The 27,644-nt window shown below is 32.1% G+C and overlaps 5 protein-coding genes across 7 annotated transcripts in view; 2 read left to right on the forward strand and 3 right to left on the reverse strand.

The window, feature by feature from the left end:
* LOC131852777 (uncharacterized) overlaps positions 1–9,372 on the reverse strand; it is a 51,917-nt gene extending 42,545 nt beyond the window's left edge. Inside the window, exons 1-4 of the mRNA XM_059203503.1 lie at positions 8,854–9,372; positions 5,241–5,473; positions 2,062–2,250; positions 673–936 (exon numbers count right to left, since the gene is read on the reverse strand). Of these exons, the coding sequence (XP_059059486.1) occupies positions 673–936; positions 2,062–2,250; positions 5,241–5,473; positions 8,854–9,013 (846 nt within the window). The 5' untranslated portion in view covers positions 9,014–9,372. The remainder of the gene's footprint in view (positions 1–672; positions 937–2,061; positions 2,251–5,240; positions 5,474–8,853) is intronic.
* Positions 9,373–9,548: 176 nt separating this feature from the next.
* On the forward strand, positions 9,549–11,155 carry LOC131852800 (nitric oxide synthase-interacting protein homolog). Its single transcript, XM_059203535.1, has 2 exons — positions 9,549–10,449; positions 10,811–11,155. The coding sequence occupies exons 1-2, from the start codon at positions 9,749–9,751 to the stop codon at positions 10,995–10,997; spliced, it is 888 nt and encodes a 295-aa protein (XP_059059518.1). The 5' UTR covers positions 9,549–9,748; the 3' UTR covers positions 10,998–11,155.
* Positions 11,156–12,184: 1,029 nt separating this feature from the next.
* LOC131852782 (uncharacterized) lies at positions 12,185–17,768 on the reverse strand. 3 transcript variants are annotated; one of them, XM_059203510.1, is made up of 8 exons: positions 17,562–17,768; positions 17,072–17,478; positions 16,504–16,572; positions 15,635–15,760; positions 15,061–15,241; positions 14,619–14,738; positions 14,008–14,261; positions 12,185–13,389 (listed from the first exon to the last, which is right to left on the reverse strand). In XM_059203510.1, exons 1-8 carry the CDS (start codon positions 17,643–17,645, stop codon positions 12,279–12,281), a joined length of 2,352 nt encoding a protein of 783 aa, XP_059059493.1. In that variant the 5' UTR covers positions 17,646–17,768; the 3' UTR covers positions 12,185–12,278. The 3 variants fall into 3 exon arrangements, with proteins under 3 accessions (XP_059059493.1, XP_059059492.1, XP_059059494.1); XM_059203509.1 differs by having other exon boundaries at positions 16,504–16,584; XM_059203511.1 differs by lacking the exon at positions 16,504–16,572.
* Positions 17,769–18,608: 840 nt separating this feature from the next.
* LOC131852791 (large ribosomal subunit protein eL21) lies at positions 18,609–19,833 on the forward strand. The gene is made up of 3 exons (XM_059203522.1): positions 18,609–18,690; positions 18,890–19,026; positions 19,455–19,833. The coding sequence occupies exons 2-3, from the start codon at positions 18,898–18,900 to the stop codon at positions 19,803–19,805; spliced, it is 480 nt and encodes a 159-aa protein (XP_059059505.1). The 5' UTR covers positions 18,609–18,690; positions 18,890–18,897; the 3' UTR covers positions 19,806–19,833.
* Positions 19,834–22,090: 2,257 nt separating this feature from the next.
* LOC131852788 (ubiquitin carboxyl-terminal hydrolase 46) lies at positions 22,091–27,414 on the reverse strand. Its single transcript, XM_059203519.1, has 8 exons — positions 27,193–27,414; positions 26,909–26,989; positions 26,342–26,558; positions 25,579–25,659; positions 24,305–24,498; positions 23,465–23,722; positions 22,881–23,024; positions 22,091–22,393 (listed from the first exon to the last, which is right to left on the reverse strand). Exons 1-8 carry the CDS (start codon positions 27,235–27,237, stop codon positions 22,283–22,285), a joined length of 1,131 nt encoding a protein of 376 aa, XP_059059502.1. The 5' UTR covers positions 27,238–27,414; the 3' UTR covers positions 22,091–22,282.
* Between the last annotated feature and the right edge of the window lie 230 nt (positions 27,415–27,644).

The following is a 27,644-nucleotide window of genomic DNA, read 5'->3' on the forward strand; positions in this document are numbered from 1 at the left end:
ATCGTCGATGATAATGGTGCCAGTGAATGATGATAAGATGAGCATGATCAGGTTAGTCAGCACATCGTGGCAATTAATCAGGTAGGAATTTATCACGATGGTTTCCAGAGGGTACCACGTGGAGATTAACTAGACATTACTAGCAATAGGTCCATTAGTCTACATTATTAACAATCTCCTTCCCTCCAAAGGAAGGAATTATTAGTAATGGGGATATTCAGGATTAGTGACCCTATTTATAATTACGATCCCATAGTTCTTGACGAATTCTCCATTATGAGCTAACTCTTACCTGACTTTATATCATCCTCCACTAGCGCGTATATCATTAGCGCTGGCGGGTCCACATACCATGTTTATTGATTTAAAAAGAAATGTTGTAATTGTTATTTTTAAATAGTAACACTGCCTACTGGATCGAAAGGTCTTCAGCTCAAATATGTCCGAAACAAAAAAATGCCTGTCATTTTATATTTCTAATTCTCTGATGACGAAAAGATCTATAATAATTACTTTGACAATCAAATTACTTCTCCATTCTATCTCTATTTGGAGAAATTACTTCACCATTCTAACTGTATCATGCAGAAATTAAATTCTTGATTCTAGCTCTATTATGGAGAAATCAAATTGACGAATATGTTCCGGACCCGACTGGGATTACTTACTGACCTGTCTGTGCGTCTTGCATTCCTCGCATTCCGGATCATATTCATGGGTGGTGTCGTCCAGGACATCCTGCAGTTGGAAAGTGGACTGCACCGCCAGGCATCTAGTGCACGAGATCATGTTGTTCCTGTGCAGGAATCGGAGGGCGTCGTCGAAGCCCTGTTTGCACATGTTGCTCAGCACCTCGGGCTTCGGTGGGAACAGAATCCGTGCGAATCTGTTGATATTCTGCTTTGACAGCTCAATGCTTGTGTTTGCAAGATTTACCTGTTAGATTGAGATAAAAATTATTATTAGGACTTTAAAAATGGAAATATATGAAAATTAATAAAAAAAAAGTCTTCAAATCTAGATAGTCAAGGTTCAGTTTTGTTGTTTTTGCATATTTTTAAAGTATGATTTCTAAGACGATTATACAGGATCGGTCGGTCTAACGGTTTACCACGTTGTTTTATCTTCAATAGTTGCGGGTTCGTATCCTGGTATGATACAAACATTTGTACTCCCTAAATTGTTGGTATCGTAGTAATGTATTGTAGTTCATAGTTGACGGATTGATATAAGGTGAAATTACAGAGTATCACGGGCGTCACATGATAATGTGATTTCCGTGGTCTGCGTGTCCATGTATATAGACGACGGTTTATTGTCACTTCCGTCCATGCATATAGCCACATTACTATACTAAAAAAAAAACTTATAGATTTTGCTGTAACCTGCGCTGTACATTCAAATTATGCATGCGAAAGAAGTCTCAGGCACGGCTATCTATAAAATTAATATCCCTGTCATAGTTACCTCGTATGCTACTAACAGTAATCTTTTATCTTTGTTGTTTATTGACGATATTACATTTATTACTACTGATTAATAATATCATACAGTACCTACGTATAACATTTACATATCAGTGACACGTCATCATATCATCATAGATACATACAATAAAATCGTGTACGAGTCGTGTCTTTAAACTACATATTAAAAAAAGACAACTTAGATAAACTTGTTGTACTTTAGTTTTTAGTTTTTGCCAGTTCATCCGTTCGTTTATTAAGTACCTATAAGTTTAGTTTGCTAAAAATATATTATACTTTAGAAGTTTGTCAGCTTGTCGTGTGTATTTACAGGCAAAAAAAAACAAATCAATAAAATGGCTCAACTAATTTCATTCTGATTTGAATTTGGATGAAGTACTGTAGCATAGTTTTTTTTTCATTTAAATCTTTGTAGAAACAAAAATGTTATAACCTATTGTGTTCAAAGTACTATTATTAGAAAGTAACACAACTAGATTTCCTCATAATTGAACAGCGCTTTTGTCTTGTCGGTAGAGCTGTAGACATTTATCACATCTTTCTTATCACAGCTATATAAATAAAATATACTCACGTGAAACAGCTGCGAGCTCAAATCCCTGGGGCATATATCACTCTCCCCGCAGAAAGGACTGACTGTGATGGTGTTCTCGTCCAACACCGGGAGGTTGTCGCTGAAACCGCCATCCATGTACCTGATGCCGTGGAACTGAGGCGGCAGCATACCGGAAAATACTGGCACGAAGCAAGATGCTAGCAGCGCCTACATTAGAATAAAATAATATAATGCCGCCAAAAATAGAAAACAGACTAAAAAACTTCTATATTTAAGAAACTAGGTTAGATCAAATACATTACTTTTGAAAAATACTGAACTATAGTACCGTATATGAAATTTCTCTAAGACCACTGTACGAGCAACCGCACACATACAATTTCACCTCATAATTTCCCCTCATTAGATTGGTTTTAGCATAAAATCATTGTTCGATTAGTATTCAACCAAGGCGGTTTTATTTAGCAAAACCCCTCATTAATCAATCAATCAACAGATCAACTAATCATTATCACGGAACTGTGGGCTTAAACCCCCAAAACCACTCTGAAAGTTCTCTATATATATTAACAAAAAGGAAATTGATTAGGCAACGCAATTGCAATCAATTCTTATTTACACAGTTTGAAACTGAAGATTTATTTTTGAGTGATACTTATAGTTGCAAACTGTACAACTCCCCTATATCTCTATCAAATGGTCTACACGATATTGCGTGACAAGTTTGAAATTGCCAAAATAAGAAACTATTGCAACGGCGTTAGACACTGTAACTCCAGTTAAGATATAATCACAAAACTGTCATCTCCTATCTGTTTCAAATGAGATTATATTTTTACGAATTAGGTATTATTTTGCGGAAGTCCATTTCACTATTTGATGTTAAATTCCACTACAATTAGCATGTAACCACAGACCACAAATCTTCAATTCGGAAACTTGACTACCATTACCAAACCGTCTTGCGGTTAAGTAGCCGAACATTCAACAGCTATATCCCAATTCTATTTAATGCTTGATGATGAGGCGGAACATAATATGGGTGTAGACTCAATAAGGGTAGAAATTTGATCACCATTAGAGAAGGCCGTAACGGTAATCTATTTCCGCACTGAATATTTGTGAATCTTGAAAGATAATTATAGCGGAATTAAACAAATTAATATAAACAATTAAGTAGTTAAATGAGATTTGCTAACTACGTAGTTACACAATTCAGATGCAGGTTTGTGCGTAATTAATATCCGCGGCAATGTAGAAAGCAGTCACCGCAAGGTCGAGAAGGTCATCGAAACGATACAATTAATTTATTAAACTGATTACATTGATAATACTAACTCTGTAGGTAGTAGCAAACGTTGTTCATACAATGATATCATCACCTTATCACTTGAAGTTCTTTCACATTAAACAAAAGCAATTTGTTATAATATTATCATTGTAACTATGAATATTTGTAACATTAGTCTTATCTTTTACTCTCTTATCCAATTTATGGACGCGACAGTTTTTTTTTAATAATAATAATAATAATATTTACTTTCACATTTTATCTTACAGATCTATTTTTACATTTAATGCTAGAGTATCAATTTTAGCGGAATTAAACAAAATAATATTCATTAAATAGTGAAATAGACTTCCGCAAAATAACACCTAATTCGATTAAATAGAGTATAAATTTGTGAAGAACTGGTGTCTATGCACCGAAGAACCTGTGTCACAAGACAGTTACCAAGTCATAGTAGTGATGAAATTATTCAAAATACAACGTTGTTATTGTGACCTGTGGCTTGATTGTGTAATTTAGATGCTAACAATACGTATGGGATGAATTGGTTCAATATTCAAATGCAAATCGTAAAGTTTTGTCTGTAACTACAACACTTAAATTGCAACATTCAATCATCGTAGATCTATCTATTTTAGTCTCTCAGAATTGAAATTTGTTGTATACGACAAATAAAAACATAGATCTATCAACTTTTTGCATGCGTTATTTGCCATTCCCACTACATAAACAACTAATCCAGTTATGTTACTAACCATGAAACAATTGATGGTTGCAGTTACAAAAAAAATTATGAATTGCAATTACAGCTGTTTATGATGCATATTCTCTAGACTCTACTTTTAATGAGATTTGTTAGAAATTTTGTTACCTCTATATATTTTTCCCATTTGACTTTGTAAAGTTGTCTATGTAAGTATCTCAGCTATTTTAAACTGCCAAGCAGCTTGCTTTGTTAGTGAGGCATAAAAGATATGACATCTTAGTCCTCCAGAATGTCTGCATTAACAGACATATCTTTGAATGGTATCACATGATAACATGATGTCCACATTACTGCTCATATTATCACTTACCATCAGAATCGTCAACTTCTTTACCATTCCAACTACTTAAACAATTCATAATTAAACGCCTTATTATATAATGCAAATCCTACACGTGACAAAAAAGGTTCGAGTGCAACTGCAAGTGATTGTGACCCATAGATTGATTGATTGGCTAACGTGATTACAAACAATTCCCATTAGAAACAGATAGTCATTAATATATCATAAATTATACCTTGTACAAATTGTTCGTTTGTTAATAAACGACGGTCCTAATTATAGAAATAATGCGATATGCTAATCACCTTAGTGATGACTAACTGATTTGTCATGAATTGGTGTTTTCTATGTATAATATGTATGCATTTAGAAAAAAAAGCATATTTAAGTAATTCTATCAATTGTTTAGTACCTAATAGTATAGCTGTGCTTTGAACTAGATGGCGCTATGTGAATTATCCTGACATATTATTATTAAATCATATAATTTGTCGCAACTTCGCCAGGTGTAAAGTCCGCCAAATACACTTTTACCTTTTGTACTCGTCTTATGTTATATAATATATGCATATATGCAGTAATATTATTATTAACTAGCGGACTCGCGTAACTTCGTCTACATCGTACTGACATTTATCATTATATTTTACGCAATCTACATATATTTTTAAATTAGTGCCAATAGTTATATTACTGTAAAGTTCCAACAAAATCCATTCAGTAGTATTTGTATGAAAGAGTAACAAACATCCATACTCACAAACTTTCGCGTTTGTGATATTATATAAGAATATATGATATAAGAAGTAAAACTATAATTCATAATCATAATAAATTACCATATTTGCGTTACCAACCTGCATGAGGTCTTCTCTGGTAGGGAATTCAGAAACTATCACATTCTGTCCATCGTACACCCTCGTTAGTGATATGTGAAGCCGACCACTGACAATCTTGTGGACATCCTGTGGCAGGTACCTCTCCAGCCCTTCGAGCAGAACATTCTGTATATTGAAGGAGGGGCTGAAGGGGCCCAGAGAGCCTTTTCTTGCTTCACCCACAACTCTCAAGACGTCTGTCGTGAGCTCACCTATAAAACAATAATACTATTTTATACAACGCAAAAACTCGAGAAATTTCACTGATAAAATTCAAAATATCTTTATTCAATAGGTCTATTACAGTCTGTTATGATATGTCAAATCTACCGTCAGTTCAGAATGATTTCGAGATGAGAAGAGCTGACAAGAAACTCAGCTCTTTATACATGTTTACAATAATACAGATAAGTTTAAGAGTTCGTCTTAATTATACACAACTTATGGTACTTAACAGGTGTTATTTTTTTTATAGATGATTATGATATGGTGAGGCCATCTACGCTAATAATATATCTAATATACAAATATCTGATGTAAAATCTCAATGTTTGTAACAAAACTGCTCCAAAATGGCTTGACCGATTCTTATGAAACTTTGTGTGTATTCGATAAGTTTAGGAATAGGATGTGAACTATTTTACATAATCATAAGTGATTTGAATACATTTTTTATTTTCTTTTAGGACTCTTTATTTTTTTTATGATTTCATATCTTCTGATTCCGAAACATGTACCTTTCAATTTTTATCTTTATACCATCAATGTCTATTTCTTAATAAAGCGATATTAATATGGTAAAACAACGTTTGCCGGGTCGGTTAGTATCAGTAAAGGATAAACATAAAGAATGAGGTCAAGTACAGTCAGTCAGCTCACATCGTAGCGACTTCATCAGGAATTAACAATATTAGAAAATGGAGGTACCGCGTGGAAGTTGATCTGACAGGGTACATGACTGACAATAAGGCCCATAGTCCCCATCATTAATTAAAGAGAGGCATGGTCCTGGGTCAATGTTGTGGTACTTACTATCATCTACACAAAAAGCAGAAAAAAAGAAAGAATAACTAAAATCCATCCACTAATCCTTACAAACTGTCTTATCTATTATTACTTAATAAGATTAATGTTGTGGCGGCATCTAGTCCCATGGTAAGCAGAGCTTGTGTTATGGGTACTAGACAATGGACATAGAAACTTTTTTTTGTAAATACATACATAATATATATAGAGAACCCCCAGACCGATACAAACAGTCATACTCATGAATACGAATGTTTGCGAGGAATCGAACCCGCGACCATCGGAAGTAAAGCGGTGTGCTAAACAGCTACACTAAAGAGGCCGTCATAATTAAATCAAAATACAGTTGAGTGGTTACAATATAAATTAAATTACCTACTATTTTCAAGTTCACACAAATATAGGTATGTCAGTTACCTTATTACTTATACGTTATCACTTCAACAATTTGTAAGTGCTATGATAATTAGCAGTTAATATAATTATTGGACTATGTAACCGTTTATTATGACCTTACGGTATCAGGCGTAAGATATACATTTACTATACATATATGCAACATTGCATATATATGCAGCAATTTGATTGGGAGAACACATATAATTATATGTGTTCTCCCAATGACGTAATGTTGTTATTACTAATATGTAAAGTGAGTGCTGTTTGTTAGCTTCTGACGAGCCTGCTCAATCATCATTACGAAATATACAAATAAATGTAGAAGGATTACACTGGACATCTGTTCTTAAACATTAGCCCATTGCTTATGTATTCTTTTTTGTGGCCGAGTAATATAGTAATGGTTAATTGGGAAGAATGGTTAAATGGGAAGCTACATTTTTCGTCTAGCAAGTAAGGAATAATAAGAAAAAATGGAATTTAAAAAAAAACGAAAAAAAGGTCATGGTCTTGAGTCTATGGAAAGCAAAAGCGTAATTTAAAATAAAAAATAATAATGTAGTAATCCTGCCTGAGATAACAGTATTAGCTGGCAGAGTACTGAGCAGAATGGAAGATGACCTGATGATTAAATTATACCTGATAACATGTATCAATTAAATCAGCCTTCATTCTGACAATTCCCTTTATGAATTAATGTGTTCATGTAATGAAGGACTTGGAATGGTGGATATAATAGTATGGGGAAAGGGGGTCACCATAGCTAGAAATCATTATGATAAATCACTAATGGATTTAGTCATGACAGATCAGTTGACCTGACCACATGTTCATCCTCCACTGGTACTGCGACAGCTCTAACATTCTATTATTCATTAAAAAAAGGTAGGATAGTATTAGTATGTAGGGTTTTAAATTAGTTGAATTAGTTTGTCATAACAAGTTTGTATTTTTATAGCAAATTACGATATAAACTGATACAGTATTCAATTTCAGGGCAAGATAATTCTTACTTATCAAAACTAGATGCACATGTTATCTAGACATAATCGACTTTTAAAGCCATTAATTCCTGGTGAATTAAACTGGACTAACTAATCTCATTCTGATTGTATAATTGTGTACAACTGGCCTGCCTGTAATACCAATAACTCCAGCTATTGTATCCAGCCTTTAGCCAGCTCCAGCAGTGTATACAATTAAATATATATTATGTTGACAAAGATAAATGAGAATATGTCAATTGAAATATATCTCTTACATGGATGAGCTGCGCTAGTTCTTGTAGTTCTGTCACAAACACTAGAGTAAAACACTAGAGATGAAAAAAGGTTTTAAGGGTTGAACTGGTGTACTCTAGTTCAACACCCCAAAGGATTTAACAAAAACATTTAGAAAAAAATTACACTATTTCAATTCTCTCATCGAAAAGTTAGGCATGTTATTTACACTTATATTGAAAAGCCAGAGAGTGGATTTTATTACAAGAGAAGTAAACTCTGGAATAATTGCACTACTGTGAAAGTATATTCGACTATTAATAAGGTTTCTGGAGTGACATAGACTATATATATATATATACACACAGAACTCACAAGAACTCCCAGGTTAAAACAGGACATTCTACATGTTAATAGTTAACATCAATAGCATGCTATGAACTGCAGAGGAATACAATAATAGAAAAGGTTTAAAAGTATGAGGCTGTTATTTATTACATTTATAGTTATTAAAAAAATAGCAGTTTTATATTTTTGTTACATGTACAAAAAAGGCTTGTTTTAGAGAATAAAATAGTAACTTTGTCATTGCTAAAATTTAAAATTTATTTTTTCTTGTGGTATTTATATAAACCCATACATCAATGTCTTGTAATATTATCCAAAATAACTAAATATATTTCATAATATAGTGAAAACATATAAAATTATATTCAGTTTTAATATTAAATAATTAAAGGTTTTCCACATATCATTATTCATGTATTAATATTCATAATATACAGTAGTATTTAATTATTATAGAGAATATTATTAATGGCATCTAGCTAAGGCACTGAAGATTAAAGAGACTACCTACATTTATTTTTAAATTGTGTGAATTATTTTAAACAAATGAAAAGGTGCGAATAAAATTAATTGTAAAAAAATAATAAATATCAACGTACCAATGGGGAGATCACACAATAGGCAGCAGGCAGAAAGTGCGCCAAAAGAGGCGCCAGATATTTTGCCTAGCAGCAAGTGTGGAGCATATTTTTTAAAACACACTGCTACACCGACATGGTAGATCCCAAGGAAACCACAACCAGCGAACGATAAGTTCATTATAATTTATTTCACATCAAAACATTCACATAAAATATTGTAAACACGCCCGACGTCTCGTAAGTACGATTGAACGCTAACACGAACAAGACCGATACTGAAACTAATATGCAAAAAATAGGTATATGTATAAATTAACACGATAAGATTAGAATAATCACAAAGTTATAAACGGGTTTTATTTATAACTGGAAAGTTGTAGGTTTATGAAGAATTATTAAAAACAAATCACACGTCCTTTCAAGGGTAGTTACAGTTTGATCACAGATCGTATAGACTTATGTTTGATCATATAAATAAAATCTAAGAAGTTTGCGTGTTTATATTTATTGTGTCAATGACTGACTGACAGCTATAAAAATTGAAAATAATGAAGAAGAACGAATTATACTTGATCTTTATGCTCTTTCATTCCTATTCCTTTCTTGAAAAAAAGCGAATGATATTTATGCTAGCGTTATGATGACAGACAGAATGACATCAATGACATTATCGTGATGACATCTGCCATCAATGACAGTGTCAGAGTCAGACAGGCAGACACTCAGATAGTAATTATTCCACAAATCAGATAAACTGGTAAACAACATAAAATAATCTATTTAGCACTGGCTGCTTCAAAAACAATCTACCCATAATTAAAATTAAAATTCCATTGTGAGCGGAGTAAAATTCGACAAGAGGAATTTTCTCCCCCAAACTGAACCCTGAATCTATATATATTTTCATGTGAAAATGACACGACATGCACGAAATTGTACTGCTGGAGCTGTTTACACGTATCACGAGAAGAAGAAAGATGCTGCAGCCTCTGGTTACGGAACACAGAGCGAGAGAGTCGGCAAAGATTCCGTGAAGAATTTTGATTGTTGCAGTTTAACTTTACAACCTTGCAGAAATCCAGTTGTCACCAAAGAGGGTTATTTGTTTGATAAAGAAGCTATCCTGGAGTACATTGTTTCGAAAAAGACAGAATACACTCGAAAACTAAAGCATTATGAGAAACAATTGAAGAAGGAGGATGCAGAGAAAGCAGAGTTAGCAGCAGCAGAAAAGGAGGCAAAATTGATAAAGTTTATGAATAGGGAAAAGAATATATCCTCTAACAGTGGCTCTAAGTCTTCTGTGAATGCACCTTCAACGTCAACCTCAAGCTCAGTTTCTAACCTGGCGAATGGTAAAGATAAGGAACTGCCAAGTTTCTGGGTGCCATCACAGCTACCTGATGCTAAGGTATCCAAGCTTGAGAAACCAGATCCAACAGTGTACTGCCCTATTAGTAGTAGACCATTAAAAATGAAGGATCTAATTGAAGTGAAGTGGACTTTAGTGAATGATCCTGATGACAAGAAGTCACTTATAGCCAAGGAGAATAGATATATGTGTCCAGTTACACATGACATCTTGAGTAATGCTGTGCCATGCGCTGTTATCAGGTGAAGTAAAGATTACACAGTATCTTTTATTTTCAGGTTTATAAATTTTTATCATTTTCTATATGTATATTTTCTCAATAAATGCATTATCTGCAACCTAAAAATATGCATAGAAGGATATTTCTATGGAACTGTTTAAAAAGTAATTTTATAAAAGCTATGTTAATAACTTGAATAAAATACCTAATAGAGCTATCATATGTTAGCATTATTAATTTTGTAATTGTTTTTTTTTACTTTCATATACTTAATGATTAGAAGATCATCATTTTGATCATTTACTTTCAAAAAGTATTTTATTTAACTCTATGTTTACAATCCAGTTTGACTATTTACTTCATGCTACATGTAATGATTTCAGAACAACTGGCCATGTTGTCACAATGGAATGTGTAGAGAAGATCATAAAGAAGGACTGGCTCCATCCACTCTCTGGAGATAAACTGAAAGAGAAGGACATCATACCCATGCAGAGAGGTGGCACTGGATATGCCCTCACTAATCAGAATTTAGAAGGGAGGAATGAAAGACCTGTATTACAGGCTTAGAATTATTTACTTAGCAATAAATAATAGTAACCCAAGACAATACACATAGCGCCATCTAGTTCCAAACTAACTAGACTATTATGGGTCCTAAACAACTTAGAGAAATACTTTTTATACATAAACAGCATATATAGAAAACACCCAGTACACCCATACTAATACAAATTATAGTCATGAATATGTTTGTATTTTGCAAGGAATACCCGCCCCATTGGAAGGTGATGTCCTAAAGCAGTGGACAGCAGAGACAATCAAATAGTGTAGTTTTTGCACAAAGCAGTTGGATCAGCTTAAAAATATACATAATAATAATACATACGTACATATATATGTATATAATAAAAAGAAATAATTTAATTGAAATAAAATGTTTTTGATAATATAACTATCACACATTTAAATATTTTGAGCTAGTATTGTAAGCATACCATTAGATGAAAATTGTAAATAGTATAGTTTTATAACTTTCAGGTTTAGTACACTTTATTTATATTGTTCACCAGATCTTAAGAGTTCCATTCATATTGAGACAGGTCGTGACAATGGGTAATGGAACCTATTTGATATGTCGAGAGAATTTTGCCATAAAATTATTCAAAAATCCAGTTGTATTTATACAGAAGTAAATGCAATTTGAATTATTGAATAGTATAAAATTGACTAGACTAGATAAGACTTAGATTGCTCTCATTGTATCTTGCCAATCGTGAAATTGTATCTGTAGGTAAAATTAATAATTTTATACTTTTATACACACTGATTTTTATTTCATTGTATTTATAATAGAACCTTAGAGTAACTATAGCGAAATTAAACCTTTATGACAAAAATAAGCATTATTACAATGACAACATTGAAAACTAATAGATAACCACTTTCATTTACAAGTCGGATAAAACAGAAATTATTTTTGTAGTTGCTGTTTTCCGAATTAATAAATTGCTGTAGCTTTCATATAGAAAAGAACTATTAATTCATTTAAAATTTAATTTTTGCTCTATGTATATATGCTATGTAATAATTTTCTTGAAGATGTTACAATGTATTTATTGATTTATAAGTAATTCCGCTATTGTAACAAAATCATAAGTTTTGACATAGAATGTGCATTAATCAAACTTATAAGTTGTAAATGTATGTGTATGTATTGTTGTTTTGTGGTAAGAGATGTGATAAAAACTACAAAATGGTATCTTCTATAAATCTTAAGTATATTTTGCTCTAATTAAAAATTGTATTCAATATATACATGTATATAATTAAATACATTCATTTTATTTCCTATGAATTATGAAATGAAAATAAATCTAACTGAAAATCAACAGTATTATTTCTAATATCAGTCTCAGGGTACGCTAGGCACTCATTACCTAAAGACTCCAAAAAGTTCAATACTGATTGACCTTGATCAGTCTGCAACCGATTGTCACTAGACGACAAATGATCACTTTGGTTAATATTATTCAGAGGTAATTTGTCCAACTGGTCGTTGTCTTTGACGTGTATTAAGCTCGGTTCTATCAAGCTGTTTGTTTTCATATAATTATCTGTTTTGTCAACTGAGGAATTCATGTCCCAATTTTTGGTTGTATGGAAATTTATATCATTAGTCACAACTGGTTCTTTACATGTCAACTCTATAAGACTTTCTCTCAATAGTTCCTGGAGGTCACAATTGTCATCTGAATTTGGTTGTGTAGCAATCTCTTGAGGTTGTGTTGCACTATTTTGGCCCTTATCTAAATCTAGTGGTCGTATCATTTGAACTCTACTGTATTGTGCAATTTTTTCAGGGTCAATTTTAATTTTATTAACTAGAGTTGCAGAAGTCTTTATAGGTGATGATCGAATATCGAAATGTGTACTGTGAAACTGTGTGTGTGGTCCTTTTTTATGTTTTATCGGATTTGCTATTACAGTATTAGACTCTTGTGTGATTATTTCATCATTATTTTTATCATTACTTATACTATTATTATCTAGTACATTAATAGATTTAGGGGACATGTTTATTGCACTTTGTTCATTTGGTGCATTAAAATTTATGAGATCTTCCACTCCTAGCTCGATAACTGAATCACTCTCTGAAGAGATTCTAATCCTTTTTGCTTTTAATTCCTGTGATTTCTGTTGTTTCAATTTCCAAATCCGCTTGCTAGCTGTCGGCCATTTATCAACTGCATTTATCCTTGCACAATCTCCTATATCATTTTCTGTGTTAGCGATTTCTTTATTGTGTTTTGAGAGCCAGAGTTGTGAGGGCTTGCTCAGGTCTGCATTGAACTGATTCGTTTTAGGAGGCGGATTGTGTCTGCAATATCCATCTTTGTCTTTGATACAAGTAAGTGCGTCCATAGTAAAGTTATATTTTCCAGGGTTCATACCAAATAACCTGAAAAAAATACTCAATATATTTCACTTTAATGCACACAATACAAAAGGTTCATAGTGCAGAGAATAATAATTGCGAGACAAATATAATAAATGAAAAACAAAATGCAACAAATTATAAACATAACTCAAAATTTAGACCTTTAAGATCTTTACTAAAATAAATATAATTTAATTACAATAATGTTTACTGTATATCAGACTGTAACCACCAATGATTACAACTTTCTGGAACATCATATCACAAATTAATGTCAGCCTTTTTACTTTCCACAATTACAATCTGGCTTAGGAACCACATAATCCTAGTGAAATAGATTTTAGATTTCACTAGCTGTGCCCGCGCCTTCGTCCGCGTGTTACAGGGACCTTGGCCAAATGATGAATAAATATTCAATAATCTAACACAGAAAGGCCAAATAAAAAGTTTCATCATCCCAGCTTAATAAATGACGATTTTCCATATAAACTTTCATCTCCTCTTACAAAATTATTTAAAAATCTATCTGTGTACCTAAATTTATTTAAATTGGTCCAGTAGTTTTTGCGTGAAAGCGAGACAGACAGATGGTGTTACTTTCGCACTTATAATATTAGTAAGGAAGTAAGGATTACATACTTGCCAATATCGTCATTAACTGTACACAATTTCCCTTCACATCCATCAATTTTCTTAAGCAAACAGGGTAGTAGCGACTTGATTTTCTCTATTAGTTGCTCTAACTGTTGCAGAAATATATTTGCTTGATCTTCTTCAGAACCACTCTTGATGATGGCCAATAGACAGTGGAACAGGTTCGAGTGAATTTTAGCAGGTATGTGTGTTGGATGGTTTTCATAATGTTTTTGTAGTCGATATAAACTGCAGAATTCCTGTAAGTCATAAATGGATTATTCATGTTAAAACAATATTAATGTGTACGTAACTAACACATATACATATGACAAAATGGTAATAAATAACCCAAGACGATTCACACAGGGATATCTAGTTCCAAACAAAGCTTGTGTTAAAGATACTAAACTACTAATAGAAAATATTTCAGTAATATTTTTTGTAAATACATACAAAACATATATAGAAAACACTTAGAGCAATATAAACAATTTTACACATGAATATAAATGTTTGGAATGCACAAGAAACAGAATTTGCGACCATCTGGAGGAAGGTGAATTTGATATTGGCTTTATTTGTTGATATAATATTATATAAAATGACTACCGTACCGTAGAACACTGGAAGCAAGATACAACAGTCCCACTCTTTTTTCTCGGTTTATGTGGTGCATCTTCAGGCACTATTTGTTTTGGAAATTTTACTTTTCTGCCACTTCTTGTAACTTTGGTCTGTAAATAGTAAATAAAATTAATACATTTATTATAATAGAAATAAAGTTTATCTCAACGAAATCTAATGTTCTACAACAAAGATTGAAGAAGTTGGGTCTAAAATGTTTGTTATACCAGTATGTGACAATTGGATCCAAAATTAAACCAGTAATATATTAAAAGGGAACATTAGGATATTATTTATCTGTAATGTTAATGTAGATTTTAAATTATTGTAAATTTCCTTCCTTCTTCGTCTTCTGATAGAAAATCATATTCTGGGATATTCAGAAGAGATCAAATTTTGATTAGTCCTATTGTATAAACATACAATACTTACTTCCACAGGAGTTTCTAGCTCCTCTGGCTCTTGCTTCAGTGTTGGTAATTGTACTTCCATCTCAGGTTCTGTGGTAACAATCTTTTGTACTTTTTTAATTTCTTTCTTGATTTCCTCTTTCTTATTTTTAATTACAAATTTGTTCTTGCCAACCACTGTTAAGTCTCTTGGTGATACAACTCTGTAATTAATTTGAACATTATTATTACAACATTGATGATAATGCAAGATGAGAAGGCAAGATGACTGCTGGATTTCGACAAAGTAACCTTAATACATAGGAGGGCCTCCTTTCACCCAAATTATTCTCTGGAGTTTTAAGCAATATTTTTCCAAAGCTAGACTGGGACTCCCAGTCTGGAAGTGTAATCTATCACGGAAATCTTATAAGAACAGGATTTAATGAACTTACTATGTACATCTTTAGTAATTTTTTAACATATTAGGACTGGTTGGCTCAAATTTTGTTTTTGTCTTATCACATCTACATTGTTATATATTTTTGGAACCAAATATCCCATTGTTCTTAGAAAGGGAATACCGATTTCTATTTGGCTCAAAATTTTAGACTTACTTGTATATAAAACGTGTATTAGTCACTGGATCATAGGTTGGTTCCACTGGTATTTTTTCAGGATCACTAAATATCTTTAGTGCTTGGTTGACCATCTTCATTTGTGCATCATTCAATTCATTGAGACTGCAACAACATATATTTTTTACATATATATGTATATAAAAATGAATCCCTATATCCCTTTGTCAGGGAATCACGACTGAAGAGTTGGACTGATTTTGTTAATAATTTTTGTGTAGTTTTTATGAAAGAAGAGAAAAAATTAAGAAAATTGTGCAGAAAAAATCTTTTTCTTAAATATACCAATACAATCTTTATATTCATAGTTAAGACATGACTATGTCTGTCCGATCAGCTACCTAATTGATGATCAAAACTCACCAGACGGAGAAATTACATCTTAAAATTGACTACTAATTAGGGATTACAGAAAAACAAGCAATATGTGAAAGTTTTTATTCATATTACATTAATAAATAATTATTATGAGATTGCATAATTATTTATTAATATAGCACCTTTCAGCCTCTTGTGAACTTCAGTTAAGAAGAAATAGCAAGAAATACAATAGATACTCATACTGTAACTTTTGTTTTAGTCAGTCACAATATTGATAACATGATAAACTGTTCATACTTTTTTTTAATACTGTATTAAGGAACATTGTCTACCCCACAAGGAATTCTGAATAATTGAGACATGGTGTTAAAACCATGAACCAAGGAAGAAAGAATTAATGGAGATTAATCCTTTCTTTGTATCCAGTATCATGTTTATAAACAAAAGAGCTCTGGGTGCCTTTAGACTAAAACTGTTTACCACAGACCTAGAGTTAAATAACATATTTTATATAATTATTGATTTACCTGTGATATGTTTCTCCTAATTTCAGTAGCTGCACTGATGTGTGTTTAGATGGAGATGGGCTGCGTGTGCTGGAATGTACACTGTAGTATGGTAAATATAGATATTTTTTATTATCTATGAGGTGACAAAGGGAAATGTAGTGTATCACCATCTCTATCACCTGTCTCATAATAATAGTAGAAAAGAAGGTCAACATAATTAATAATTTAACTATATTCAGCTTCTTTTCTATAATATATATTATTTATATTTAAAAAACATAATTAAAAAAAAAATGATTTAAATGAGGATGAAATGAAAAAACTAAGGCATGTTAAGCAAATTACAGTGTATGGCAACTTATTTTTCGGAATCATGAGAATCCAAGGACTAAGGTGGTAAGTTGATATCTGAATGCTGGTGATGCTCTCACCTTCCTTACCATACATTTGCTGATGATGATAAAAGTAGTAACAAATTTATAGATTAATACATACAAATATAATAAAAACAAATTGTATATCTATCTACTATTACACTTTTTAATTACATTTAGTGAATAAAATTATAAAGTACATTTGCACTTACTTTTCCTTAGGTTTTATCTTTGACAATGTCCTTTCCTGTCGGGGCTTAAGTACATTTGGTAAGTTCTTCATTTTAACTATTTTTCTCTCGACTGTCACCTTCGGCACTGTGTTTACGACTGTAGTAACAACGGTAGGACTAGTCGTGACCGGTTTCAACACTAAATTGTTGATTGGAACATATTGTTTGTTTGTTTGGACATTTTTAGGCAATAAAAAACTTGCCAACTTCAAGTTATTACCGACTTTGTTATCTTGTTTTTTCAGAATTCGAGGTTTAGAAACATTTGCAACATTATTTACTATGTTATTTTCTAATATACCACTATTCTCGTAAAATGTTTTTAGGTTATCGCTAACGGGAATTTGTTCTTCGACGGCATTTTGTGTTACAACATACGATCTCCCCTGCAAAATATACAATGTATATCAATAGAGACGAATATGTTTTTCTATTGTATCATTTAGATAAACAAAAAAGTCTTGGATACCTGTATGGCGCCAGGATTTTGTATCAAATAAACTGGTGTATATTGACTACTATCTATAACGATATTCTCTTGTGACGTAGCCATATTTGATAGTTTAATAAATTAATTATTAAACTTTAATACATTCTTGATTTGAGATTAAATTTTATTTGTAAAAATAAGACAAAATGTAAAAATAGTGAGCAATTATTGACAAATTGATTACATTACACAGATTATGAAGACCACAGCTAATAGATACCATAGAGTACTGCAATCGATTGTCAACAAGTACAAAACTGTTTAATGGCTATTGTACTGTATATCTATACTCGAATTTAGATTGTGTTCGTCTGTAGGTGAAGATGAATGGAAATGAAGATCTAATTATATATTGTAAAGATAGTAGAAAATCTTTTTGTGTATGTCACAAACTAAATAATAATTAAAATAACCCTGGACAATTCTCATAGCCTCATCTAGTCGCACTTATGTTATAGGTACTAAACAATATACATAGGTACTTAAAATATATACAATGGGCACCAGCTATGGATGTAGGTACATACAGTGGTGGCATTGTTTGTAGTGATTGCCAGAATATATAATATACATACATAGAAAACATCCAATGCGATACACATATCCATGAATATATTTTTTTGCAAGGAATCAAACCCGCGATTATTGGATTAAGGCGGTGTGCTAAAGCGACAGCCTACAAAGGCAATAAAATTGAATGAATTTATTATTTGACGGTCTCTGGTAGACAAATACAAAAGTATATATTTAGTATTGAATGCTTTCTTGTGTATGGAAAATGCCATTATTTTATACAATTTATAATGTTAATTCTTACTTATTGCATAAGCATTATTTGAATGAATATTTTTTTTTCCGATAATATTTAAATGAATTTTATCAAATCAAAAAAAAAAATTTTTTGTCTTGTTTTGTTTAAGCATAGTAAAGTCTTTTCGATAGAAACACGGCGCTAAATAACTTTTATGTTTTGGCACATTATTTTTAAGTAAACATTTCAGTCCAGTTCCACAGTACAAAAATGATTATACTCTGTGCTTATAAAAAAAACACTGATCTATGACCTAACCTAAGCTCTTTCTTTATCTGTCAACACTCTTATTACAAGGTGATTATATGAAATAAATTATAAAAATAGTAAAATAATACCTTAAAATTGTATGTATTTTGTATTTGAAGTGTTATTAAATAATATGAAGTTATATTATTTATTTAACTCCAATATTTTTGCTGTTGTTAGTGTTACTTCATAAAAGTTGAACACGTGTGGATAGCGGTCTTAGTGTTACATCTTGATTTTCTTACAGGTGCGAAGATGACAAATTCTAAGGGTTATCGTCGTGGTACGAGGGACTTGTTCGCCCGCAGGTTCCGCACTCATGGCACCATTCCTCTGGCCACGTACATGAAAGTGTACAAAATTGGCGACATCGTTGACATTAGGGTACGTATAAGAGACCGCAACACGCTTTTCCTCTCATTAAAATTGTGCTTAAAAGAGACACATCTCATTGAAATTCCCATGTAATAGCCCACCTCTGCTATTTTCCCCATAAAATTAGCATTGAATTGCTTTAGTAATTTCGTTCTGTGGTAATTTTATGCGTATTAATAATTCAATAAATTGTTACCCTATCCAAGTTTAATCAGTTTAGGTCATACCATTAGTATTAAAACCTTACAAAATTTGTTTTCTGTATTATATCAGATGAGTTTAATTATTCTATTTCAAATTAAAAAAAAAATATTTTATGGTATGAAAATTTTTATTAAACATTCTATAAAACTGAAGGACTCATTGTAGTAAAATATAATTTAAGACTATATTAATAACAGTCCAAAGACTAATGGTATGTATATATATGTTTATAGGGTAATGGTGCCGTCCAGAAGGGTATGCCACACAAAGTGTACCATGGCAAGACTGGCCGAGTATACAATGTAACAGCACATGCCCTCGGAGTTATCGTTAACAAGAGGGTGCGAGGTAGGATCATCCCTAAGCGTATCAACATCCGCATTGAGCATGTTAAGCACTCCAAGTGCAGACAGGACTTCCTGAAGCGAGTTAAGGAGAATGAGAGGCTTCTGAAGGAAGCTAAAGCCGCCGGTAAGGTTATCAAGCTGAAGAGACAACCTGCCCCTCCCAAAGCTGCTCACATTGTCAGTGGAATACACAAACCAGTCTTATTGGCTCCCATCCCATACGAGTTTGTAGCTTAAAAATTGAAATAAAGTACTTTTAAGTATATTTGTTTTTATGTTTTATATCTGGCCAACTACCACTACAATCCAAATCACTAAACCTTCTATATGGTCATATATTGTATCATATGTCATTTACAGGAAAGGAGAATAGAGCTGAAGATAACAGCAGTTTAATAGCTAAACTTTTGTTTGTAAGATAATAGCAAATTCATATTTTAGCTATGACACAGCTGTTATCCTACAAACTATTTCCGTAACAGCAATGGTAAAAATGGGTCTATACATTTTATAACTAAGAATGCCTTATAACCAAACCACAACGCAAATTTGAATTAGTCTATCATGTTATAGATTGAACAGAAAAAGATTATAATTTGTACAAAGTAAAATATGGGTAACATAAATTATCTGTTACTTTATTTATTAGAAAGTGTTAATTTATGTCCAAAAACTGCTTATTATGCCTTTAGAATAATTAATTTTATCTTCATATTATCTCTAATAATAATATACATAGTCAGATGCACTGTTGATGTTATAGTGTAACACTTGATTCAATCAAATAAAAAAGTAATATATTCCTGTATGACTTCTCAGGCTCTCAAGCATATCAGTTATTAATCACTATCCTACTGTCCAGTTCAAGTTGAGAAGAACTGGTAAGAAACTACATTTTGTTTAGTCAGTCATGTTTCATTCAATTTTAAATCAAGTCTGCTGTTAAATTACTGCATTATTTACTGACCGCTGTATCTCAGGTTCATTTGGTTTGTTAACGTGGTCTCCATTACCGGAAGTTATGGATACATCTTGCCTTGTCTCGTAAATGAAAATGGTTGGAATTTTTTATGGCAGACAGATTTTGTACTATGCCCTGTGAGATCTATAAGTATTGTGAACTAATCGTAAGTCCGCTATATTCATCATCATGTAATGTAATGTACACGAATTTATCTATACATATAAATAAAATTGGAGTGTCTAATAATATTGAAATAACCGTTTTTTACTACATGCATATGAATATAAATACACCAAAATAACTTTTTTTACAATTTTTGTCTGTCTGTCTATCGGTCCGTTTGTTCCGGCTAATCTCTGAAACGGCTGGACTGATTTTGACGGGACTTTTTTGGCAGGTAGCTGATGTAATAAGAAGTAACTTAGGCTACTTTTATTTTAGGAAAATTAAGTTAAATTCCACGCGGACGAAGTCGCGGGAACAGCTAGTATTTAATACAAACTTAGATTAACTTAAACTAGATTACCACCACAAAAGAAATTCAATGTCTTTCTGACAGACTCGACCTCGACCATTCGCTCTGCGGCGAGACATTCCATCTCTACATTTTTTACCGTATGCATACTTCACAGAGAGTGCTGTTACTAGCTGCTGCATTTCACCATCACAATACCCGCCAGAGTATAAAATACCATCCTGGTCATTAGGTCGAATGTTGCTCACAGTCCTGATCATTTGGTTGAATAGTGTCCACAGTGCGTTTTTCCAGAAACTGCCATGTACAACCACATCGCGGAATCATCTTCCAGCAATGGTATTTCCGAACCGATACGATATTGAAACCTTCGAGAGAGCTTATTTCTTCTTAAAAGACACGCATTTACAATCCCCCTGGTGTTGGGGGTGTGCATAGGCGGCGGTAATCACTTATCATCAGGTGAGCCGCAGGCTCGTTTGTCCCCTGTACTATAAAAAAACTTATAGTTTCGGTCAAAAATAAACAATAACGCAGGACAAATTATATAGTTCCATCTAGTTCCAAGCTAAGCATGAGAGCTTGTGTCATGTACTAAACAACTGATATGAATACTTAAATACACTTTTTTGTAAATACATACGTAATATACATAGGAGAGGCGAAAGTGGATTGTTAGTACTGTGAACTGATAACCTCATTGCTGGCACTGTACTATGTCAGATTGACCTCCACGCAGTTCTCCCTGAAAACCATCGTGATAAATTCCTAGTGAATTTGTTACAGAATTGACCTGACTTCATATTCATCTTATCATCCACCACTGATGTTCCGCCAGCGTAAACTGCTAGCGCAGGCGGAGGCACCATTCCATTATTTCATTATTCATCACTTAAATATATATATATATATATATACATAGCAAACACCCAGACCAATACAATCATATGTATGAATATAAATGATTGTACTGTGCGAGGAATCAAACTTGCGACTGTCAGAAGCAAGGTGGTGTGCTAAACCACTCAACCATCTAGGTCACAATAAACACAGGTAAATGAATACAAAACACTTGAAGAATCACAACTTTGTATTTGAAATGAACCGTATTTACAATTGATTGAAATCTAAAAATTGAATAATAATGAATTGAATTTAAAACAATTTCACAATAATATTATAATGCCATTTCAACTTTAACATTCGCGGCATATCATTTAACATGATCTATCGTAGTGACTATCTTAAATAATATAAATTATTATATTAATAAACTTAACAACTAGCATCTCTAGATTGATAGAACAATATATATCCTGTTTCTGATGACTTTTGTATATCAGACGTTAGGCCGTAGAAGTCTTCTATCGCTGAGGCATCAATTTTCTGAAACAACAATAAATTTTATACCATTAACATTGTGGGGGATCACTATACAATTATTTAAGAAAACAGCAATAATTTCAAATGATTATGGTATACTTCCCAACAGGCAGACAAAAGAAGAGTAGGAAGACAGAAAAAGGATGGGCTGGTGATATAAAGAATAATGCTGGAAAAGATTGAATGCAAACTGTGATGGAGACAGACCAAAAATATTATAAATATATTATGTTATGTGAAAGAATGAAGCTATAATAATAATAATAATAGGTATATTTCTTGAGAGGGCAAGACATTCAAAAGTGACATAACATAATATAAGTAATTATAAAAAAAAGTCAATTTTTTTATAAATATGAGCGGCCAGCAACAGTTATAATGAAAATGATTGGGACCAAATTTTATTGCCGTATTATGAGAGCTTTGATAAGAAAACGAAGCACTTCATTTAAGTTGATTGAAAGGAGTGAATAAATACAATATTACTTACATCTACCATATCATCATCAAATAGCAGCCAGAAGCCATGACTTTTCACTATACTAATGTAATGCCCCCGGTTGGGCCCGGAGCCACAGTGTACCACCACCGCCACTAAATCATAAAGCCGGTCCGGGTTCACAGCATCGTCTGACTGAAATTAAGAAAATGTAAAAAAATACCTCAATCAATAAATAATTGTATTTTGTGATAATACGCGTCCATAAAACATGAAAAATGATAACAATTTACTCCACTACGGTCAACTAAATAAAGTGTACATGAAGTAATAAGATTGTACTCTAATTTACAAAAATTATGGGGACCAATGAGTATGAAATTTCACACACTTATAGTTTATATAGAAGAATGCTCCTTTACAGTACTCTTTTGTTTATTGTTAAAGTCTATGGTCAAATTGAGAATAGATTAACATTGTTTGTATGTAATATTATATATCTACAGTATTACTAATCGTTAAATAAATTATAGTCGAACTTCACTTTTTACATCATCCTACAGACATTCTTATTTTTATCAATCAACAGACTTGGAATATATATATACCATGAAGTAATATAATAAGGTACTTACGGTATTAAATAGCCTCAGCTCCAACGGGAACACGACCCGATGCGACACCTTGATGTGCCTATTATACTGTTCCATATACTTAAATCTCTTCAAGTGCAAAGCGAGAATGAGCGGCAATTTCTTGACACGCATGCGCTTCTGTGCTTCTTGATAGCTACTACAATTGTCACATTTGAACTTGTTATCATTGCAAAGGGTTTCTGTATCACTAAAGCATTTTAGACAGTGGGTGATACTCGTGTTTTGGCCTACGTCCACCTGAAATTGATAATATACGTGTTTTATTTTGTTATTGACACATTTATGTTCAAAACTTGCGTCACTATTATTATTTAACTATACATATAAATAAAATTGGAGTATTTGTTTGTAATATTGAAATAACTGTTTTTTACTACATGCATATAAATATAAATACGGTACATACACCAAAATATCATTTTTTACGATTTGTCTGTCTGTTTGTTCTGGCTAATCTCTGAAATAGCTGGACAGATTTTGATAAGACTATTATTAGCATGTAGCTGATATAATAAGGAGTAACTTAGGGTACTCCACGCAAACGAAGTCACCGGTATAGCTAGTTTTAAATAAAAATGTTTTACACACTTTACATGTCATCTTTGTCTCTTAAGATTAAAAATATAAAGTCCCTTGTCAGGATAACTAACGTCTACAGGTCGTCTCCTATTTAAAAGTACTTAGTTAAGTAAATTATTCAAAAGTACCATCCGTACGTTCATTGTCAGCATTTCCTTTTTTTTACCATAATCATTAATTTTAAAACTCTTATCTATATTAATGTGTACTAAATGCAAACGTTAAAAAAAAAACTAGTACCTGCAAATCAAAAAAATGTTCATCTTTGCTACTGACAGTTTCACAGTTCAGACATCTCGTTTCACTGGTAAGCGTGCCCTGGAATATCTCGTGCACCCACGTCGGCTCCGTGCTCTGAGGCACCGTCCCGTTGCAGGTCACATTCTCCCCTGAGCTATTCTTTTGTAACTTAAGAGTACTTTGATTGCGTTCAGCTGCAATAAATGTAAAATAAGAATAATAATAAATAAATAACCATGGACAATTAACACAGCGCCATCTAGTCCCACGGTAAGCAGAGCTATGTTATGGGTACTAGACAACCGATATAACTACTTAGATACATATTTTTTTAGTAAATACATGAATAATATACACCCACCCAGACAGATACAAACAATCTTAATCATGAATACAAATATTTGCACCGTGCGAGGAATCGAACCAGCGACCATCGGAAGTAAAGCAGTGTGCTAAATCGTTACACCACCATCAATAATAATAATGTATAAGGTGTACCAATTATCTGCTTTGCTGCTGTAGGGCACAGTGTTAGGTATTAAAAATTTCTTAACTGCCTATACATAGTCGTTATTTACGTACTAAGTCAGTTTAATAAATCCTTAACATAATGTCACTGTGTGACTGAAGCAGCAACAGCTATAAGTAAAGGCCAATTTAAACAAAATTAAATACTTAAGGATATTTTTATATTAAAAAACAATGACATTAGCAACAGGAAATTTCATCATTATCCATCTGATATATATATATATATTTACTTTGTAACAATGGTTTTTAAAAACTATATAATAGTATTATAAAGAGAGATAGTGGATTTTGTTATGAAGAAAGCCTACTCTGCACCAATTTGAAAAATTCATTCACTATTCAGAACTGCATTATACCAGTTAGAAATATGTAGTATATTATGTTAGTAGAAAATAGAAATAATCTACTTTAGAATAATCACATTTTTTTACAACTAATTTGGAATGCAGACTCATCATGAGAAGAACCAGCCAGAGACTAGTGTTGCTCTTTAAAATAAGTGTTGTTCTAAGTAAATACACATTAACAAGGATTAGGCATGAGACAATCAATATAGAAACTGCTATACAATCAATCTTAGTGCAAACTGTGCGCAGATAATATTTCTATGAATCTTAAGTTAGATCTTTTCTACAAAAATATTATTTAGTATATATAAAACTCACAAAACTAGCACTCTCTAACTTTGCTAGGGTAGTAATGCAAGGGATGATGTAATAATAAAAATATGGACAATCACTTACCTAATATAATCTCATTAATATGATTTATAAGGAAATTAAGGAACTCGTGTGCATCTTGTTGCATATAATTATCAAACTCCTCTGTAAATATAAAGAAAATTATTACATATCTTTAAGATAGAAGTACAAATATACATATATGTATATAATTATATATAAATAATCATACTTTATTATCATCAGGTAGTCATTTGCTCATTCTATACATAATTTTCGCTTAGCATAACTACTGTCTATTAAACATTTTACATTTTGTTAAATAACATTAATAATTTGGCTAAAATAATTTATTATCTAACAGTTCGATTGCCACTTTTAAAGAAATAAGTTCTTCATATTGATTTATACAACTTTAAATAGTTTATTAAAATAAACAGTAATTTTATTGGCTTGCACAGTAAATAAGTTTACAGCAAAATTTGTCATATATTACATGTAGTAGACTACATGTTTTTACATTCCAGAGAATCAAATCATCATGCTTCTGTACCCAGTAATTTCACTGTGTTACTAGCACTTCAACTGTAACACGAGAAAGCTGCTTGGCTTATAGAGATAGTAGAGACAGAGGTTCTTATGCAGATGTGTTTGTACAAAGTTTACCTCTACTATGTTATATTAAAGAGTTCCCACAAGTTGTAATTAGCGAGTTTGACAATATCATAGCTTCAGAGAGACAATAAGATTTTGTACATATAGCAATTTCAATTCTTAAAGTGTATAGTGGTCTCTGGTAACATACACTGGCAGTATATTATATTACCTTTTTCCTTCCTTAATCTAGCAATAAATTTTTTAGGTGCAATAGAGCCAACTTTTTTTTTCTGTGTGGCAATGCTATAAAACAAGTCTGCTAGGCATGTCAGCAGGGTTTCCTTGGTTCTCTTATTTTTAGCTTTATATTCAAGTACTTTTTCTCTAAATGGGCGGCAGAAGTATAATGCTTGTAATACTGAGTTGCTATAACAAGTGTTTCCAAACTGAAAAAAATATAAAAATATAAATTATGCCAAAATATAAAAATGTAATATCTAAAACTATAAACTGTTATATGATGCTCTATGAAGTTATAGACAAAACAAGTTTCATTAAATTAGTTGTGAAGATATTCTTATGTAAATATTATTGGTGTTATATATTATGCGTAGAACTGTATATAACTAGGTACATATAAACATTTATAATGACTTATAAATTAAAAATATAATTTTATTATGAATTATTATGGAATTTAATTATGATGATGTCAATAAATGCGTGTAATCTATCCATCTAATCTATGCGTAGAAATCTGTAGATGATAAGTTTAATCAAAACTGAATAAACTTACATTGACTAATCCAAAATAGTGTTCGTTCGGTGGGAACTGCTCTGACCCGATATCTCTTTCCAACTGTGATATATTTGCGCCCTGAAATATTTTGCAAAAACTATTTATTACCATTTTTTTTTATAAACGCCGATTTTGATTACAACAATCCAACTATGTTGAAGCAGTAGAAATTTGCACGTAACATTGTGGAATTCGCTTCAGGCTTGCTGCTTACTAATCACGATGTTTATATGTTGAATAAAATTAGCAGTCAACAAGAAAATTTAATGCATTTCTCTCACCATTCTATGTTGGAAATTAAGGCCGAGATCCTGACATATTGACATTTGCAACCGTTTCTGGCAGCTGGTACAAAGAACACGTAATATATTGTTGATGCCGTGTTTACAAATTTAAAATAATGAAGCTAATACTAGAAACATAATTGAAATTTCTTTTTGATAATGCAAAACAAGAAAAATATGTATTGGCGATTGCCATGCCAATTGCTGCCATAGATTATAGATTAGTGAAGTGTGACGTCAATGATAATGACATTTTGACATTGACAGCACTGATTCCGACTCTGAGACACAGAGTACTTTTTACATCCAGCAAGGGAATCAGTAAATGTGTCAGCTAGCTAGGAACCTGAGACAGCACATGTCAAATTGGGTGTGTTCAGAATTTACAAATTTATACTGTTGGATCCAATTTACAATATCTAGTAGTCATAGGCGTTTCAGTCGGTCTT

The sequence above is a fragment of the Achroia grisella genome, unplaced genomic scaffold (genome assembly GCF_030625045.1).
Source record: "Achroia grisella isolate CSIRO2021 unplaced genomic scaffold, CSIRO_AGI_Agris_v1 utg862, whole genome shotgun sequence".
NCBI classification, from domain to species: Eukaryota; Metazoa; Arthropoda; class Insecta; order Lepidoptera; family Pyralidae; genus Achroia; species Achroia grisella.

Coding starts and splice junctions, on each gene's coding strand:
- LOC131852800 (XM_059203535.1), top strand. CDS start 9,749: ATGACACGACATGCACGAAATTGTACTGCTGGAGCTGTTTACACGTAT. Junction 10,450..10,810: donor GTGCCATGCGCTGTTATCAG/GTGAAGTAAAGA, acceptor TAATGATTTCAG/AACAACTGGCCATGTTGTCA.
- LOC131852782 (XM_059203509.1), bottom strand. CDS start 17,645: ATGGCTACGTCACAAGAGAATATCGTTATAGATAGTAGTCAATATACA. Junction 15,761..16,503: donor TTAGGAGAAACATATCACAG/GTAAATCAATAA, acceptor ATGTTGTTGCAG/TCTCAATGAATTGAATGATG. Junction 14,262..14,618: donor CTTGCTTCCAGTGTTCTACG/GTACGGTAGTCA, acceptor TATGACTTACAG/GAATTCTGCAGTTTATATCG.
- LOC131852791 (XM_059203522.1), top strand. CDS start 18,898: ATGACAAATTCTAAGGGTTATCGTCGTGGTACGAGGGACTTGTTCGCC. Junction 19,027..19,454: donor GCGACATCGTTGACATTAGG/GTACGTATAAGA, acceptor ATATGTTTATAG/GGTAATGGTGCCGTCCAGAA.
- LOC131852788 (XM_059203519.1), bottom strand. CDS start 27,237: ATGTCAATATGTCAGGATCTCGGCCTTAATTTCCAACATAGAATG. Junction 24,499..25,578: donor TATTAATGAGATTATATTAG/GTAAGTGATTGT, acceptor CATTTATTGCAG/CTGAACGCAATCAAAGTACT. Junction 23,723..24,304: donor AACATTTTTTTGATTTGCAG/GTACTAGTTTTT, acceptor TATCAATTTCAG/GTGGACGTAGGCCAAAACAC.